The sequence below is a fragment of the Electrophorus electricus genome, chromosome 16 (assembly GCF_041902795.1).
Source record: "Electrophorus electricus isolate QZ-2024a chromosome 16, ASM4190279v1, whole genome shotgun sequence".
NCBI classification, from domain to species: Eukaryota; Metazoa; Chordata; class Actinopteri; order Gymnotiformes; family Gymnotidae; genus Electrophorus; species Electrophorus electricus.
In genome coordinates, this window is record NC_137512.1 from 18170754 (window position 1) to 18185782 (window position 15029).

Genomic DNA, 15029 nt, shown 5'->3' on the forward strand with positions numbered 1-15029 from the left:
CTCTGATAAGTTTGAATGGCTAAAATGGCTCCGCTACACCCCTCCTTTGAAAGTAATCTGCATGGACCTGCTCGTGTACGGGGACGAAGTCAACATAGAACCGTTGCTTGACGCGTTACTTCTTTTCATGCCAGGTTAGTTTATATGAAATGTAAAGAGAGAGAAGTGTGCATAAACATCCAGCTTCCCAAATCTGAGAGAAAGTGTTTAAAGCCAACACTGCGAAGTAACATGGTCAACATTTAGGCTACTTTGTTAGATAAAAAGTCTTTAAATGCATTCCTTTTAGGAGCCTGTACATTCTTTAATTTAAATGTCATTACCAATATTGGCGCATGCAAGAGAATTAGTTTCTAAACATTAGGTTACTATGTTTTTACTTTTAAAAAGGCTACTGGGACATGAGTTGCATCTCTTTTAAAAGGGTTACATCTTTACAATCCCTACAATTATTTTTGCTAGTATGTTGTCACTCAACTCCATTCATACTTTCCCAGAGAAATACATCTCATACAGAGAACACAATAAATGGCATACAAATGAACTACAATGTTGTAGTTCAAAATATTTATTGTTTAACGTGTATATTTGTGTGCGAAATAGTGGCATGGACATGTTGCAAGCAGCATCCCCCTGTGGACAAACCAAACCAGCACCAGTGCAAGAATACATCTCTATTCAAGCCACAGTCCCACTCAATGTGTTCATCACACTCTGAAACTTCTGACTGAACTCACTAGCTAATTAATAAATCTCACACCTGCATGGTAATTAAAATGTGTATTAATATGTCCTACCAAGACTACACCTACATATAGTGGAATGACAGTCTAAAGAGGTGATTTAACACATCTGATAGGGTCTATTAAAATATTTGTACTCTGTGCATGAATCACAGAACAGGTATAAATTAATTATTCAACCAACATTTAAAAATGTCTCAATATTTTGGTCCCGAAGAACAGTAAATGCTTACATTTTTACCCTTTTGTGTGGCAATACAACTTGAGGAAGCCAAAAAGGATCAGTGAAACAACTGAGCAGACAAACTGGGCCCAACCAGTGAAGGAAAAAAAAAGAAAAAAAAAAAAGAACGATACAACATTAAGTAAAAACATTCACCTGTTGAAGTGTCATTTATTGCAGTCGATGGGTACAAGATTTTTTTAAAATGTTTAAAATGTTCTTGGGTTAAGAAAACTGTTCAAGCTAAAAAGATGTCCTCAGTAGGATAACACGACTGCACTGCACCATTGTTTCTTCTTCCAAAACTTACAATTACACATTTATTTATCTGTTATAAGACAGAATACCCAATAAGCTTACAAAACAGTAACGGGTGAATCATGTTATTACAGACACATACACGCAGCTCTGCCTTTGTACTGATATGACTAAAATTATCAGTGATGTCATTGTTCAAACTGTCTCATACTGACACAAACCAAGTGTTATTGGTAGTATGGTCTATAACGGGCCTGCTCTGGGTGGTGGGGCATCTGACCTTGGGGAGGAGGCCCCTGCATGCGAGGAGGGTGAGGGCCTCGTGGAGCAGGCCACATGCCTGGACTCAAACCTCCAGGCTGAGTAAAGGGTGGGCTGAGGGTGCCCTGGTCCTGTGGCATGGAGTTAGGGTTATAGTGATGTGGAGGTGGTCCACTAACTGGAGGACCCCCATGCTGAGGGAGAGGACCAGGAAGAGGGTGATTCATGAATGGGGGCAGCTGGTTAATGATGTGTCCAGGTGGCGGGGTGATGGGAGGGGGAGCAGTGGACATTGGAGGCGCTTGGTTGTAGACCATGTGGGGAGCAGCTGAGGCCTGGGGAGGGTGCTGCATGGGGTGGCTAAGAGGGGGAGGTGGAGGTGGGGGAGGCCCATAATGTTGCTGCTGAGGTGGGGGCATGATGTGATGAGGATGGGACACCACAGACTGACCTGGGTAGTCCCCAGGATGGTGGTGTGGTGGCGGCGGCCCAGGGGGAGTCTGTGGGAGAGCCTCACGTGGAGAGGGGCCAGAGCTCCCCGAGTCATCTTGGATGGGCACAGTGATGAGGTTGCTGTGCTTGCGTGTGGTCACGGTGGCTATGCGGAAAGTCTCTGGTGGTAGAGCTCTAGATGAAGGCCCCAGCTCGGCAGCAGAGGGTGAGGCTGAGGGTGGCTGCCCATAGGGCTCGTGAGCCTGCAGTGGGGGAGGGATCAGAGTGTGGGCCTTGGGCAGGTGGGGTGGCGGTGGTAGGCGGAAGCGGTCTGGTGGGTCGGAGGCTGTAGAAGGAGTCGGGGCCTGGTGAGCAGGCTCAGGGCGCGAAGCTCCAGGCTTGCCTGCCCTCATGTGGCGGTGGTTGATGTGGGCCTGTAGGTCCCGCTGAGAGAGGTAGGTGCGCTTGCAGCCCTGCACGATGCTGCACATGAAGAGAGAACCACGCTGACACTGCTCGATGCGCTGGACCGGGTCTGTGCAGCTGTACAGGGACAAACTGAACTTAGAATTTAGTACAGGAAGTGGAGCTGATACGCAGTCATGTAAATACTGATAATACATCAGTATTTATTGCAAAACATCATAGAAAACTACTCAGAAAAATCTTATGGCAATATAAAATTAGCAATGACATGCCACCATTTAGTGAAAAACAATTGTTATATTATTTACAATAATACTGGAAATAGGAGAATTATTTCACACCAACATATAAATAACAGTATGCTGCATTAATGTAAACAGCAATCTTTTTAAATGGTTCCAGGAAAGGACTTACCCTGGGCACATCTTGTCACTTTTCTTCTCATAAAGCACGGCACAATCATAGCAAAACACATGCTTGCAGGGGATCTGTTTAAACAGGATGGAGGCAGCAATATTTCAAATTATTAGAAATGAAGAGACTAATAAAAGAAATATATATAAATGTTGAAAAAAGACAGGGGCTTTTAATTGTCATTAAACCAAATAATTGTTTAAAGAAATTATATACGAGATAACTCAATGCAAATCAGTAAAGGCAAATTAGCAACTGGCATTAAGCATGCTTAAAAATACACACAGAATGTTTTTACCATTCGGCCATATATCTTTATGGGCAGGCCACACTTGTCACAGAAATGAACTGGCGTGTCATCTTTCTCTCCAACCAAGTTCAACTGTGAAAATAAAAATAGTTCAGCTAAAAAGAAAGAACAGGAGGTCCTTTCACACCCAGGTGATGAACAGAAAGGCTGGTATGCCCTTTCACCAAGAGGATATTGGTAACATCCCCAGAACCTTAAATACCTTGTAGTCCCAAAATAAGGGTTGGGGAAACCTTCGCTGACTTCCATAGGCATCTCCAGATTTGCACTCAAACCTCTCCTCCTGCTTGCAGATGAAAGGCTCTAGAAATCACACAAGTCACCTTTTAGATGCGGCCTCATGACACATTTACAGCAAAAACTAAAGTCTGCTTTCTCCCTGAAAGAATGAAATGCTTATAGAAAATTAAATCTCTTACTAAAACCATCTTTGATCAGACATGTGGACATACTTAATGCCTACCGTCATCACTTTGACCATTGGAGGGCAGTCTGGGGGTTGGACGCTGTGTCCGGGCAATGGGCTTGCTTCTTACAGTCTGTTTGGACAGTAACTTGATGGGAATCCGCCGGCGAACGTCAGGACCTCCAAGAGTCCCTGAGCTATCCGTTCCCTGAAGATCACTGTCCACTATACAGACATATTCATCACTAGAGCACAATGGTACTGATTCCCTTACAATATAGCTGATTACATGTTTACAATCAGGACAATCTGAACACTGTCTAGGAAAAAAACACAATGATTCCATATGAAGAATTAATTAGGTTTAATTAATTAGGTCGCACATTAAATGTTACAACCAGAGCTGAAAACTAATTAACTAAATAAGAGAAAAAATATGAAACGTGGACTCATATCGGGTGTGAATTAATCTCACAGCTAAACATTTTGACCAACATATTATCTTAAATACAAATAGTAATATTTCACTCAACAAAAACGATAATGTTTAGAATGGCTAACTACAACATGTCACTGATAACGAATGACAGAAGAGGTATCCTACTTTTCCTATACCGCTAACTAGCTATCTAACCTAACTATGTAGAACAGCTAGCTAGTTAGCTAGCTTTAGCAAGGTACGGGCAAACCACTGGACTTTTCAAAAACATAACTGTGCAAAGAGCAAAGATAGCTAACTGCCTCAAGCTGTTCACTGAGTTCTCTGAACGTGTATTCAGACATATTTGTGAACACATTCCCATTAGCTAACGTCAGCTATGCTAACTACATAAGGCTCGCTTCCTAACGAACTGTATGTGTATGGCGCGCTTCGCTACTTAGAAAAGATAGTTAGCTAGCTGGTCAGCTAGCCACCATTCGATAAGATAAAATAGCTGGACATATCACAAATAAAAAAGTTAAAGTAGAATCCTGATTGCTACAGGGCTCAGATACAACTAAAAAGAGAATATATGGACAATTTGAAACATACAACCTTTTTAAAAAGCAGCTTGTTTTATTAGCTTGCTTGTTGCTTACCATTTTGGTCCATGACTTCACGCTGTGCATTCTGGGACTCTGTCTCTCATTCTGGGTGGGCGGGGCATTTGCCGTAGTTTTGCAATCAGCATTGAGTGGATGATAGAGAGATCGTTGGGCTTATTTTATTATTTACTTTTTTTTACTTTTGTTTTGAAGTAGTGCAACAACAGAGTGTAAGACAAAGTAATATAAATATATGTGCGCACAGAAATGTACAATTATGAAAAAACAGACAAAAACAATAACAGAAACAGGAAACAACATAAAAAATGCTACAGGTTGAAATGGAAATAAGATTTCAGTTTATTATCATTATTGCCCCCCACTGGGGCAATTCATTTGCAGCGTAGTTTGCAATTAAAGACAAGAGTCTTAAGGGCTTTAGTATTGGTTGAGATGGATATATTAGGTAGATATTATTTAATTTTTTGCTCAAATATTAAGAGGTCGTTTGTTACTGAATTTACTGTTGTGAATGTGGAAGTTAGCTAGAAAAAAGAACGATTCTTTGTACTTTCTTTTACAAAGAAAAACCAAAAGGTATATATCTGTAAAGAATAATTACAAATATTTGCAAAAAATTAGGATAAATTCAAAATAAATTACAAATGGTTTTCTATCAACATCTTTTTAAAATTATGGCAAAAATGTTTAGTAAGATAGATCTTATTAAATATTTTGAATTTGATTTCTCTCATTTTATTTGTGATAAAATACTTGAAGGGAATTGCCCAAACCTTTTTTCCATTGAATATTAGCCACACACAAAAAATTAAATAAGATATTACATTTTGAATGGCTCTAATGTTTTTTTTTAACAGACATTATTTACATTTATATATTTCTTAATTCATAGATTTCATCTTTAAAAAGCTGTTTTCATTTTATATAATTTTAACAACTTCTCAAAAATATACAGTATAAATAAATGTTCAAAGCATGTGACTGTTAATCAGAGAATGCCACAAAATAAAGAAAAAATAATAATTTCAGTACATTAGTACGTTTTGATAACCCCTAGACTATCATATAGAAGTATAACAAGTCTGCTGTTGAAGGAGAGAGAATAAACTACACCAGCCAAAAACTAATACGATTTTCTGGTCTTGGTTAATCTTTGCTGTAGGGTATGTAGCCCCCCATTTCTAGCATTTCTGGCCAGTCATCATATTTGTTAAATGCCTTATCATTCTTTATATGCTGAAAGAAAAAAGGTCAATGGATTCAAAATCCTTGAATCTTCTGTTCACAAGATTCAGGCATGCGAGTGAATAAACAAGATGTCATGGGATAGTTTTTACTTTACCTGTTCCAAAGGCTTTATGTTCTTGATTCCTTTTCCTCCAACAAAGAGCCAGTTATTTCTGAACTCCAGAACTGATATATATGAACTGCCAAGCTCAGTGATAAGTGTCCGTGCCTCATCATTAAGTCTATTGTACAATTGAACAAACAAGCATCTCTATTGTATTAGTAACAAATTGAGAGCATGAATGTGTTGTACTGTATTGACAATACACCACATTGTAGCCACAAATAGGTTTACTGTAGCCTTGACTCTGATACTGGACCTTGTTGCTGGATCGTCAGAGGATGCCATTAGCACAAATGAGCCATCTTTAATTGTCTTTAGAAATTCTATTAGTGGCTCAACATCTGTGATATCAAGATAAACATATGAGCCAGGCATTTTTACATTGAAATAAAGGTTTTAATAACAGGCTTAATAATGATGCAGTAATTGATAGAAATATGGCTTTAGCTGCAAACATGCTGGGAAAAATAATTATTTACCACCACTCCACATATCAAAGGCAGCTGCACTGATAAGCTTTCCAGTTTGTCCCAAAAATATGAAAAAAAAAAAAAAATCCTGAGTTTTCATTTTGCACAGTATATTACTCTAGAGGATGCAATTCAATTTCTGAAGTGATTTATCTGCACAAAATTAAGAATGTTTACCTTCAATTTACATTATTTTTGAAGAATTTTGACTTAGACTTAGGCTAGTTACCATTAACAACAGCAATGTTAATTCCTTGTCCCCCTTTTTTTTCAATCCATCTATTACCCTGAAAGAAAATGTAATATTAAAAGTATAAAATGTAATTTGTCAATTAATGATTACATAAAATGACTGAAAATAGCTTATTAATGCATGACATCTTTTGTTCATTGCAGAAGCTATTCACAATGTCACTGGGAAATAACCAGAGCCAGCTTCTTTAAAAATAAAAATTTACATTTCTCCATCAATACAAATCTTTGGGCCTATTACATTTGTTGCACCACTGGACATCTTAAAGGTAACATGTTCCTTAGGACATGCTTCTGGGAGTCCACACTGACCACGGACAACAATGGAGGCTAATTGCACATAAAGTGTAGAATTTAGACCAGAAGACTGGTTGTTTGCTTGTTATATATTTTATCATTTAAAATGTAAATTTAAAAAGGTAAGATGCTAATGATTATTAAAGTAGTGAAGAATATACAAATTACATGAGGCTTCCCCCTGCTCCCTTCATTCATTGGTAAATGGTATTTTAGCCAAACTGTTCATTTAAGTTCCTTTGCAATTAGGAGGTTTGATAAGGATGTACTTCTTCAAACTGTAATAAAATCTATATACAAGTCTTATATATATATATATATATATATATATATATATATATATATATATATATATATATATATATATATATATATATATATATATGAATTTTGATAGCCCATGTTCTTAATACTCACCTACTGGATTTTCCAGTTTTAATTCTGGATTTTTATGATCTTGCAAATTAGAAATGTTAATAATACTAGGGCAGAAACCATCAAAAATGATTTCAATATTCCTTGGAAAACAATAGAATATATGTTTTAGAGACAACAGTAGTAATATAATTAATATATAACTTTATTTAACCATAACAACAACAACAACAATAATAATAATCTAAACAATCATTCTTTACTGCATAACATTACAAACATTACAGAACATTCAAAACAACAAAGGTACAATTTCTGAGCAAGATAATGTGCTTGACAGATTTAGTTAAGTTTCATTTTCCAGTATGTGGAACATCTTTGTTAGTACACTTTCCTTGAAGAAGGATCGGAAGCATATATACTTTTAGTGTGGAGCAATGAGATAAAACTTACTTTTGTCCCTCTGTCTCTTGTGTACCACATGAGGCCCCACTGAAAATAAAAGATGCAACATCTACAAGTCTTACCAAAGAAATGAAATTTACCACAAGAGAAAGTGACAGATTGTGTAAGAGTACGGCAAAAGAAAAGTCATATCTGATTGACCAACCTGTGCGTATATAGATCATGCTGTTCTATCCAGATCTGTTGATACTATGGAATCAAATTACCCAGCTCCACACAAGTCACAGACTCATAGACAGAAGACAAAAAGAATAATCCTGTCAAACATGATAATTTTCAGACTAAGAGGAACATTCCCACAAGTCCTCCCTTTGATAATCAACTTCTGCAAATAGTCCCCCACCCACATCCTGACAAATGATTAACTTGTTAGACAATATGCTCAAGTTCATATCCTGCCCATTCTGTATATACAACACTTTCAGACTTCCATCCGTGTCTGAAGTTCTGTACACCGTGTACTTAGCAATTTCACTCATTGGCATGTAGCTCAGGTGGCTCTCAGACCTGAGTCTCAACAACACAGTGCATTCATGCACTTCAGGGTGCACCACAGCAGTATTTAAATCTGAGCTTGTATAACATGGCTAAAAGTCTCAAGGCTAATAGAATGCAGTGGGTTAGCAATATACAGGCCCATAATTACATTCTCTAGTGTTTACCATTGAAGGAGGCTACAATCTATAGAGTCCTCATATGAGCATCAAAGACCTGCAGAGCTCCTATTAAAGCTCACACTCTGAGATATCCATTGTTTGCCACTTTCTCATATCCCCTCATCAATTTCAGGCTCTTAGTTACAATGTTTTGTAATATGTTTGTGTAATTATTTATAGCTGTTATCCATGTTGACATCAAATGTTAAAATTAGGTCTAGTGTATCATTTCAGTAATGAATATGCCACATTACATTTTGTGTGTAGCCAAAGGAGTCTAGAATGGATTTCAGGGTGAGTCCTGTACTATACCAAAATTAATATTAAAGATTCCTTTACTAAATTCCTTTACTAGATTACTAAATTTAAAGGGAAGTCAACAAACTCATGTAAGACTTTATTAAGGGCCTGGAGGCCTATAAATTGTAATTAGCAATTAGGAAGAGAATGTGTAACCTGTTTTATGATTGACATTCTTATAAATGGTTGCATTTACAGCAAGAGCTGGGGTTTTTTTTGTTTACTTTTTTTGATTTCCTTTGGCCATTTATTTAGTTGATACATTGCTTTTATAGAAAATGAATGCACAGAGAGTAAATCTACCCAACAACACAACATAATGATACTGGTTTTATATATTGGCCACTGGCCTGCCTGCCCTCTAAATATTGCCATCGGCCATTGAAAACTATAGGAGACCAGCTATCTGACAGATTTTTCCTTATTCTAAGAAATGACAGCAGAATCCACCCACATAGAGTGATTTCCTATCTAAATAGACCACACTTACCATCGAAGTTAGACCTATCATCAATAAAGCTTAGTTTTCAAAAACTCCTTAAAATGTTTTTTTTTCTAAGTTTACAATTGCTGCATTGCACAATGAATCTCACAGTTGCCATTAATTCTCAATGCTGCAATACTGCCTAAAGTGTTACACACATCTTAGAGATGATATGGATCAGTGTTATTACAAGTATTTAACATTTATTTCGATTCAATTATGAGATGGATGGATGACAAGTTTGGATATATTTTTAGATTCTGTACAATGCTGCCCTGTCCTTCTCTAACAGTACAGTTAGAGAAGGACAGGGCACCATTGTACAGAATCTAAAATTATATCCAAATTTGTCAAAAAATATCCAAATTTGGCAAATTCGGTCCCCTGCTGGTCCTCAGTCACAGTTTGTCAGCAGTTCTAAAATGTCACTTCTCACCTAAGCCTGACACATACACTTACAGGGATGAGGTGTGCACTCATCATCTTTGCCCACTCATGAGGTCACAGGAATAGTGTTGCTCTCAGCACAATATCAGTCCACAGCTTGCTGCTTAAGACGAAATCACTGCCATGAGTACTGACTGACTGCCTCAATACTGACTCTCAGAAGTTAGATTTTTTGATAAGTTGAATAAATTAAAGCAGTTTGATAAAATGTCATTGCACTCATAGTATCCCTTGTGATATATTCCAATGAGCATTTAATGAATTCTACTGTAATATCAAAATAAAAGTAAACGCAGTAAAAACAAGAGGGAACTAAGGCTTAAAATTCAATCTGTAAAATTCTTCAAATATTTTTGACAATGCAAATGCACATCACTGAAATCACTTTGTACTTTATAGCCAGCATTAGCCAGATAGGTTAGTATTAGCTAACTAGCTACATTATACGAGAAACTAATTCAAACAAGGCATCTAAAGCTAGTTAGTTAAGATAGCTAGCTAATTAACTAAAAGTTTCAAGCAGATATTTTACGAAGTAGTTTTACTAAGACAAGATGATAAACAACTGAATTGTGAGACGTTTCCAAGATTTCTAAAATAAGGTGCAAACTTAGCACAGCAGCACAAGGCTAACCATATCTTATCTAGCTAGAGCTACTTAGATGAAGAGGCAGCTGGAGTTTAGCACCCCCTATAGAGTTGGAGCAGGTGCTAGCATCAAAATGTTCACCGCTTGAATTTCTTCAGTTAATGTCTTACAAGTTCTCCTTCAGCTGTTTGAGCTGACGTTGTGTGGTTCTAAAACAGATCAAATAAGTTACTTCCTGCACAACATCCTTTGTTCGGTAGGAACCAAACTTACCTGTTACCCCTTTTTTTACACACCTATCCCATTCTTTATAGACTGACCGTTAATGTTATGCAAGGATAGGTGACATGGCTGGCCAGTATTTATGTAGCTAATATTTGAAGGCGATTTCTTTAAAACACACTTCCTGCAAATAAATAAGCAAATATTAGGATTAATGCCGGCACAACGTAGCTATTATTGTTTGTAAAGTTATGCAAAAATGGTCATCTCCATTTTCTTTCATCCATCAACACAAATATATGTAGTTTATTTCAGTCAAATGTCTGAGTTTACCATGCTAATATACGATAAGGCAAACATAATGCAAACACTGAATCTGAAACAGTTAAGTAATATTCCGGTATTGTTCCATAGTATTGTTCCATAGTGTAATGCTTACTAACCTGTTTGTAGGGTATTTGGAAGCTAGAGTTTGACTTTTGAGCATCAGAAGCCCCCTTTTCTTTTTTTAACCTGACTGCATCCCTCAAGGCAGGGAAGACTAACCCTGCTCCTGGAGCCTTTTGATGCAAAAGGCTTATAAAACCTGCTGTGAAATACATTAGAAAATGAAATTTAAAATTTGGTTCCAAAAATTCCAGTTTGGCCACTGATATTACTGAAATGTATTTTCTTCAAAACTTATCTATCAATCTTTCAATTAAGAGGATTAATTTCTCCCTGTTCTTCTCATGTGGAGTATCTACACTACGTCCAGTGGCGTTTTTACCTTGGATCATGGCATTCAGATTGTCTCTGTCTCTGAGAAGTGCCGCCTTGTCCCTCTCTAATGCAGCTCTGTCTTTTTCTAACTGGGCTCTGTCCTGATCAAGGGATGCTCTGTCTCGGTCCACAGACGCCCTGTCCCTCTCTAGCTGTGCCCTGTCTCTCTGGAGTGCCATAATTTCCCTCTCTGCCAGATCCTTCTCCCTCTCAAATACCAGTCTCTCTCGAGCCAGCTCTGCATGCTCCTTCTCCAGAAACTGTTGTTCTCGTGCAAGTTTGGCCCTCTCATGGTCCAGATCTGACAGCACTGTGGAGGTCTCATCTCCCTGCAGGCTCGCTTGTTTCAATGCAGCCGATCCAGGGGCCGTGACCCTTGACATACCTTCGTCGTCCACCAACAATTCTAAAATGTCACCTCCTACTTTCACCTGACATATCCTCTTGCTTGCTTGTGGTCCACATTCATCATCACCACCCACTGATGGTATCACTGAGTGATAGTTACTCTCAGGAAACTCCTCTCTTAAAGCCTCATCCAGCAGGTCAAACCATTTCCACTGAGAGGATCTCGGTACTACCTCCATGCCAGGTGGAGGGAATTTTATTTCCTTCATAAAAAAAAAAAAAAAAAAAAAGTCGACATCTGTTATTTATTTTATCTTGCTGATTCTAAATTCTCTAAAGTGACAAGATACAAATTTGAAACCACGGTAGACAAACCTTGTACTTCATCTTTAGGTTTTCCCATTTCTTTGCGATCTGTTCAACTGTTACTTTGTCTTCCAGCCCCAGCTCATTGAGAATTGCACTAAAATAAAGCAAAAGGTCAGTGACAGGTGTTGGTTCATTATTATTATTGCCTACTGCTAGCTGCTTACGTTACCTCCATGCTGTTTTAGCTGCATTTCTTCTCCTAGTAAAGAGTCCCGCATTCGCTGTTCGCACGCGTATCAGATTTTTTATGTCCGCCTCAGACACTACATAGCACAAAAGAAATAGGCTAGTTAGCTAGCCAGCCAGATTATTAAAATTGATTGTTACCACTGCTAAAATGTAGTGAGTTAACTAAACAAAGCATATTGGATACAGGATCTATGGCCACTTACGTTTATATGTAAGTGCAGCGCTGTTCATGATTTATCCTTATCCGTTATTTATTCCTAAAGAAAAAGACATCTAAGCTAGGGCGCTTAAAAATAGTGTGCTTCCGAGACTTGTTATTTCCGTATAGCAAAAATGGCGTCTCCCTCACTCCGCCTTCAAAGTCATCCTAGCAAGTGCCCTAGCACCAACAGGTTCAAACCGTCACCAAATTACCAGATTTAATGATTTTTCGAGAGAGGAAAAGAGTTCAAATATTCTCTGACTTCTTACTAGCTAGAGTTCTATGAAAGCTAAACATTTCCATCATTTGAAATTATATTCGCTCTTTTCATTTCGTATGATGTTCTCTCTCTCGACCAGAAAGTTTTAAAGCGTTGAGTAGTTGAGAAAGGTGCCTACTAGACACCTTCACGCCGAGCTCTACGCAAAGAAACTAAAAGTATAGCCTAAATCTTAAAACGACATACACTGCCTTAAAAGTGACAAATCTCAAAAGGTTTTATTTTTATTTTAAATTCTCATTTAGGCCGGTTTACGATTATACTTCTACACTTTGCTAATATTGTTAATTTACCTGCTATGCGAATTCAGGTACAAATGTTTATCCTTAGTTCATTAATTATTTACATTTTTACAGTTTAACAATACCATTGTGTAGCTCACATTCCCTAGCTAAAGTGCAATCTTTATGTACATCAGCAACATTCGTCCAATATTTTCTACTTTTGTCCTTTCATCCTGTGATTCACACATGTCCTGATCTTGAGCACACTCTGTGTGTGCGCGCGCTCTGAACATATTGAGCATGTTAATTATTCCAACATACAACAAAGACAACAAACCAGTAACTCCACAAATAAATAGGATATGTAGTTACAGATATACAGGAGTTGCATAATTGAATCTTATTTAACTCAGCATACACCCCCTCCCCACCTTGTCAGAATCAAGGCATAAGAAGGTTTGTTTTGCAACTCAGTCTCACGTGTCTCTTCAGACCGAACTTAATTCAGCTATACAACCTTCCACCGTTTGTCTACCACATCACTACAGCTAAAATATACTGGGTAAGGGACAAGACCCTTTATAATCTATCGTTAAAGGCAGCATTTTAATTTAAGGTCAGGCATTAGGGTATCTGCTATAATTCTATAATTGACTAACATGTTTCAAATCCACTTGACCTTAACATTTGACCTTATCGTGTGTCAACCATGCTATAAATAATAGAGTGGAACTTTTACTTATGCCCATTAAGAAATGGTCACGAGATCAAGCCAAGGAACACATGCACAACTCACTATTAACTCTGATGTACTGAGTCTAAAATAAGTATATGGGTTGATGGGTTCTGCATTGCACATAACAGGCATATTAAAAAAAACAACAATCAACAACTTTAATTATTTATAAAGAAAGATTTTGCTGCTGATTTAATTAATCTTTTTATAGGTATTTTTTTCATTATGCTAGTGCCAAGGACCTAAACTGTATGCATTTGTCCTTTTAAGCACTGATGCTGTTTTTCCCTTCAGTTATTAAGCTTCTTCAGCTGTTGTAAGCTATTGAGGATAAGATTAGTGAGGTTAATTTGTGTCTGTGTGTGCATGCATGAAAAGGGATGGTCTTTCTGTGTCTCACACAATTTTCCATGTGAAGCAGAGTGAGGGTAGGATGGACTTATTTCACCATTCCTTTCTCTGTGCTTGGGAGAAAGAGAATGTCTATATACAGGACACTCCTAAGAGCAGCAAGAACAGGAGTACACTCCTACATTGGAGGATGTCTTGGCAAATTAAACCGAAGCCACTACTTCATACCTATACCGCGATAAATTAATCTCCCAGTAAAGCACATGTGGAATGTGTGTTTGTTAATTTTATCATCACTACCCAGCATCAGATTCAATAGTCTGTTGAAAGTACCACAAGTGACTTGTACTACAATTAAAAAGATAGCCATGAGCATCTGGGGAAAGAAAATATGTATTCACTATGTTTCTTTTAATTAATTATTTGAGAATAAACAAATAGCTATAAATATTGCACTGTTAAGTTTTTTTTTATTCAATCATGAACCCATGACCCCAAATCAAACCACATTCCTATATTCGTTCATGAAAATAAAGACCAAATTCAGACAATAAAATTAGATTAATCCAACTGAATCTAACCTTATTAATGACCAAAGTTGCTATACTGCACTGGTTATTCACAGAGTCACTGGAATTGAATTGACTTTTTGTGGCTCATACAGTAATCTTGCTCTCTGTATTTATCATCTGAATTTGTATTTATCACTGTCTTAGTGATCCCACAGTGTATATATACACTTATGTGTGTGTGCTTTTATTAGTGTTTGCCCCTACTGTAATCCTGTGACCATAAGCATGTTATGCATAGGAGTGATTGTGAATGTGAAATTCTTTATGGCCAGGGTGTTTAACACCATTTGAGTATGGCTGTGGCTTGATATCAGAACTTGTTATCATGTCATAGGGAGATAGGTGAGGTTAAGGCCTGAATCTGAGACATACTTATTCCTCTATAGGAGGCTAAGGAAGTGTAGGATTGGTAATACTTGAAGTAGAAGTAGTGGATGAAGATGCAATAAAGATGTGTTCATCACTGTTTATAATCACAGACGTGAACTTCCACAATATTAGTAAAAGACAATTTATGCAAACAGTGGGTTTTTAGACTGGTTGGATAGGGAAAATAATGGGGTTTGAA

At 37.5% G+C, this 15029-nt stretch overlaps 3 protein-coding genes across 6 annotated transcripts; all 3 read right to left on the minus strand.

Moving 5' to 3' along the window:
* Window positions 1-534: 534 nt before the first annotated feature.
* LOC113579742 (E3 ubiquitin-protein ligase Hakai) lies at window positions 535-4585 on the minus strand. 3 transcript variants are annotated; one of them, XM_027013884.3, is made up of 6 exons: window positions 4554-4585; window positions 3531-3698; window positions 3270-3370; window positions 3056-3139; window positions 2758-2831; window positions 535-2475 (listed from the first exon to the last, which is right to left on the minus strand). In XM_027013884.3, exons 1-6 carry the CDS (start codon window positions 4564-4566, stop codon window positions 1452-1454), a joined length of 1464 nt encoding a protein of 487 aa, XP_026869685.1. In that variant the 5' UTR covers window positions 4567-4585; the 3' UTR covers window positions 535-1451. The 3 variants fall into 3 exon arrangements, with proteins under 3 accessions (XP_026869685.1, XP_026869686.2, XP_081555587.1); XM_027013885.3 differs by lacking the exon at window positions 4554-4585 and having other exon boundaries at window positions 535-2460; window positions 3531-4545; XM_081699461.1 differs by lacking the exon at window positions 4554-4585 and having other exon boundaries at window positions 3531-4545.
* A 262-nt stretch (window positions 4586-4847) lies between these two features.
* zgc:101783 (Protein FAM3C-like) lies at window positions 4848-8215 on the minus strand. The gene is given in 7 exon segments (XM_081698632.1): window positions 4848-5756; window positions 5863-5989; window positions 6128-6212; window positions 6351-6398; window positions 6568-6594; window positions 6768-6971; window positions 8158-8215. Coding segments are annotated over 7 exon segments (639 nt in total). The 3' UTR covers window positions 4848-5666.
* On the minus strand, window positions 8118-12561 carry zgc:171459 (uncharacterized). Of its 2 annotated transcripts, XM_027013934.3 has the most exons (5): window positions 12300-12561; window positions 12077-12170; window positions 11914-12001; window positions 11198-11801; window positions 8118-11017 (listed from the first exon to the last, which is right to left on the minus strand). In XM_027013934.3, the coding sequence occupies exons 1-5, from the start codon at window positions 12325-12327 to the stop codon at window positions 10758-10760; spliced, it is 1074 nt and encodes a 357-aa protein (XP_026869735.2). In that variant the 5' UTR covers window positions 12328-12561; the 3' UTR covers window positions 8118-10757. The 2 variants fall into 2 exon arrangements, with proteins under 2 accessions (XP_026869735.2, XP_026869737.2); XM_027013936.3 differs by having other exon boundaries at window positions 8118-11801; window positions 12300-12553.
* Between the last annotated feature and the right edge of the window lie 2468 nt (window positions 12562-15029).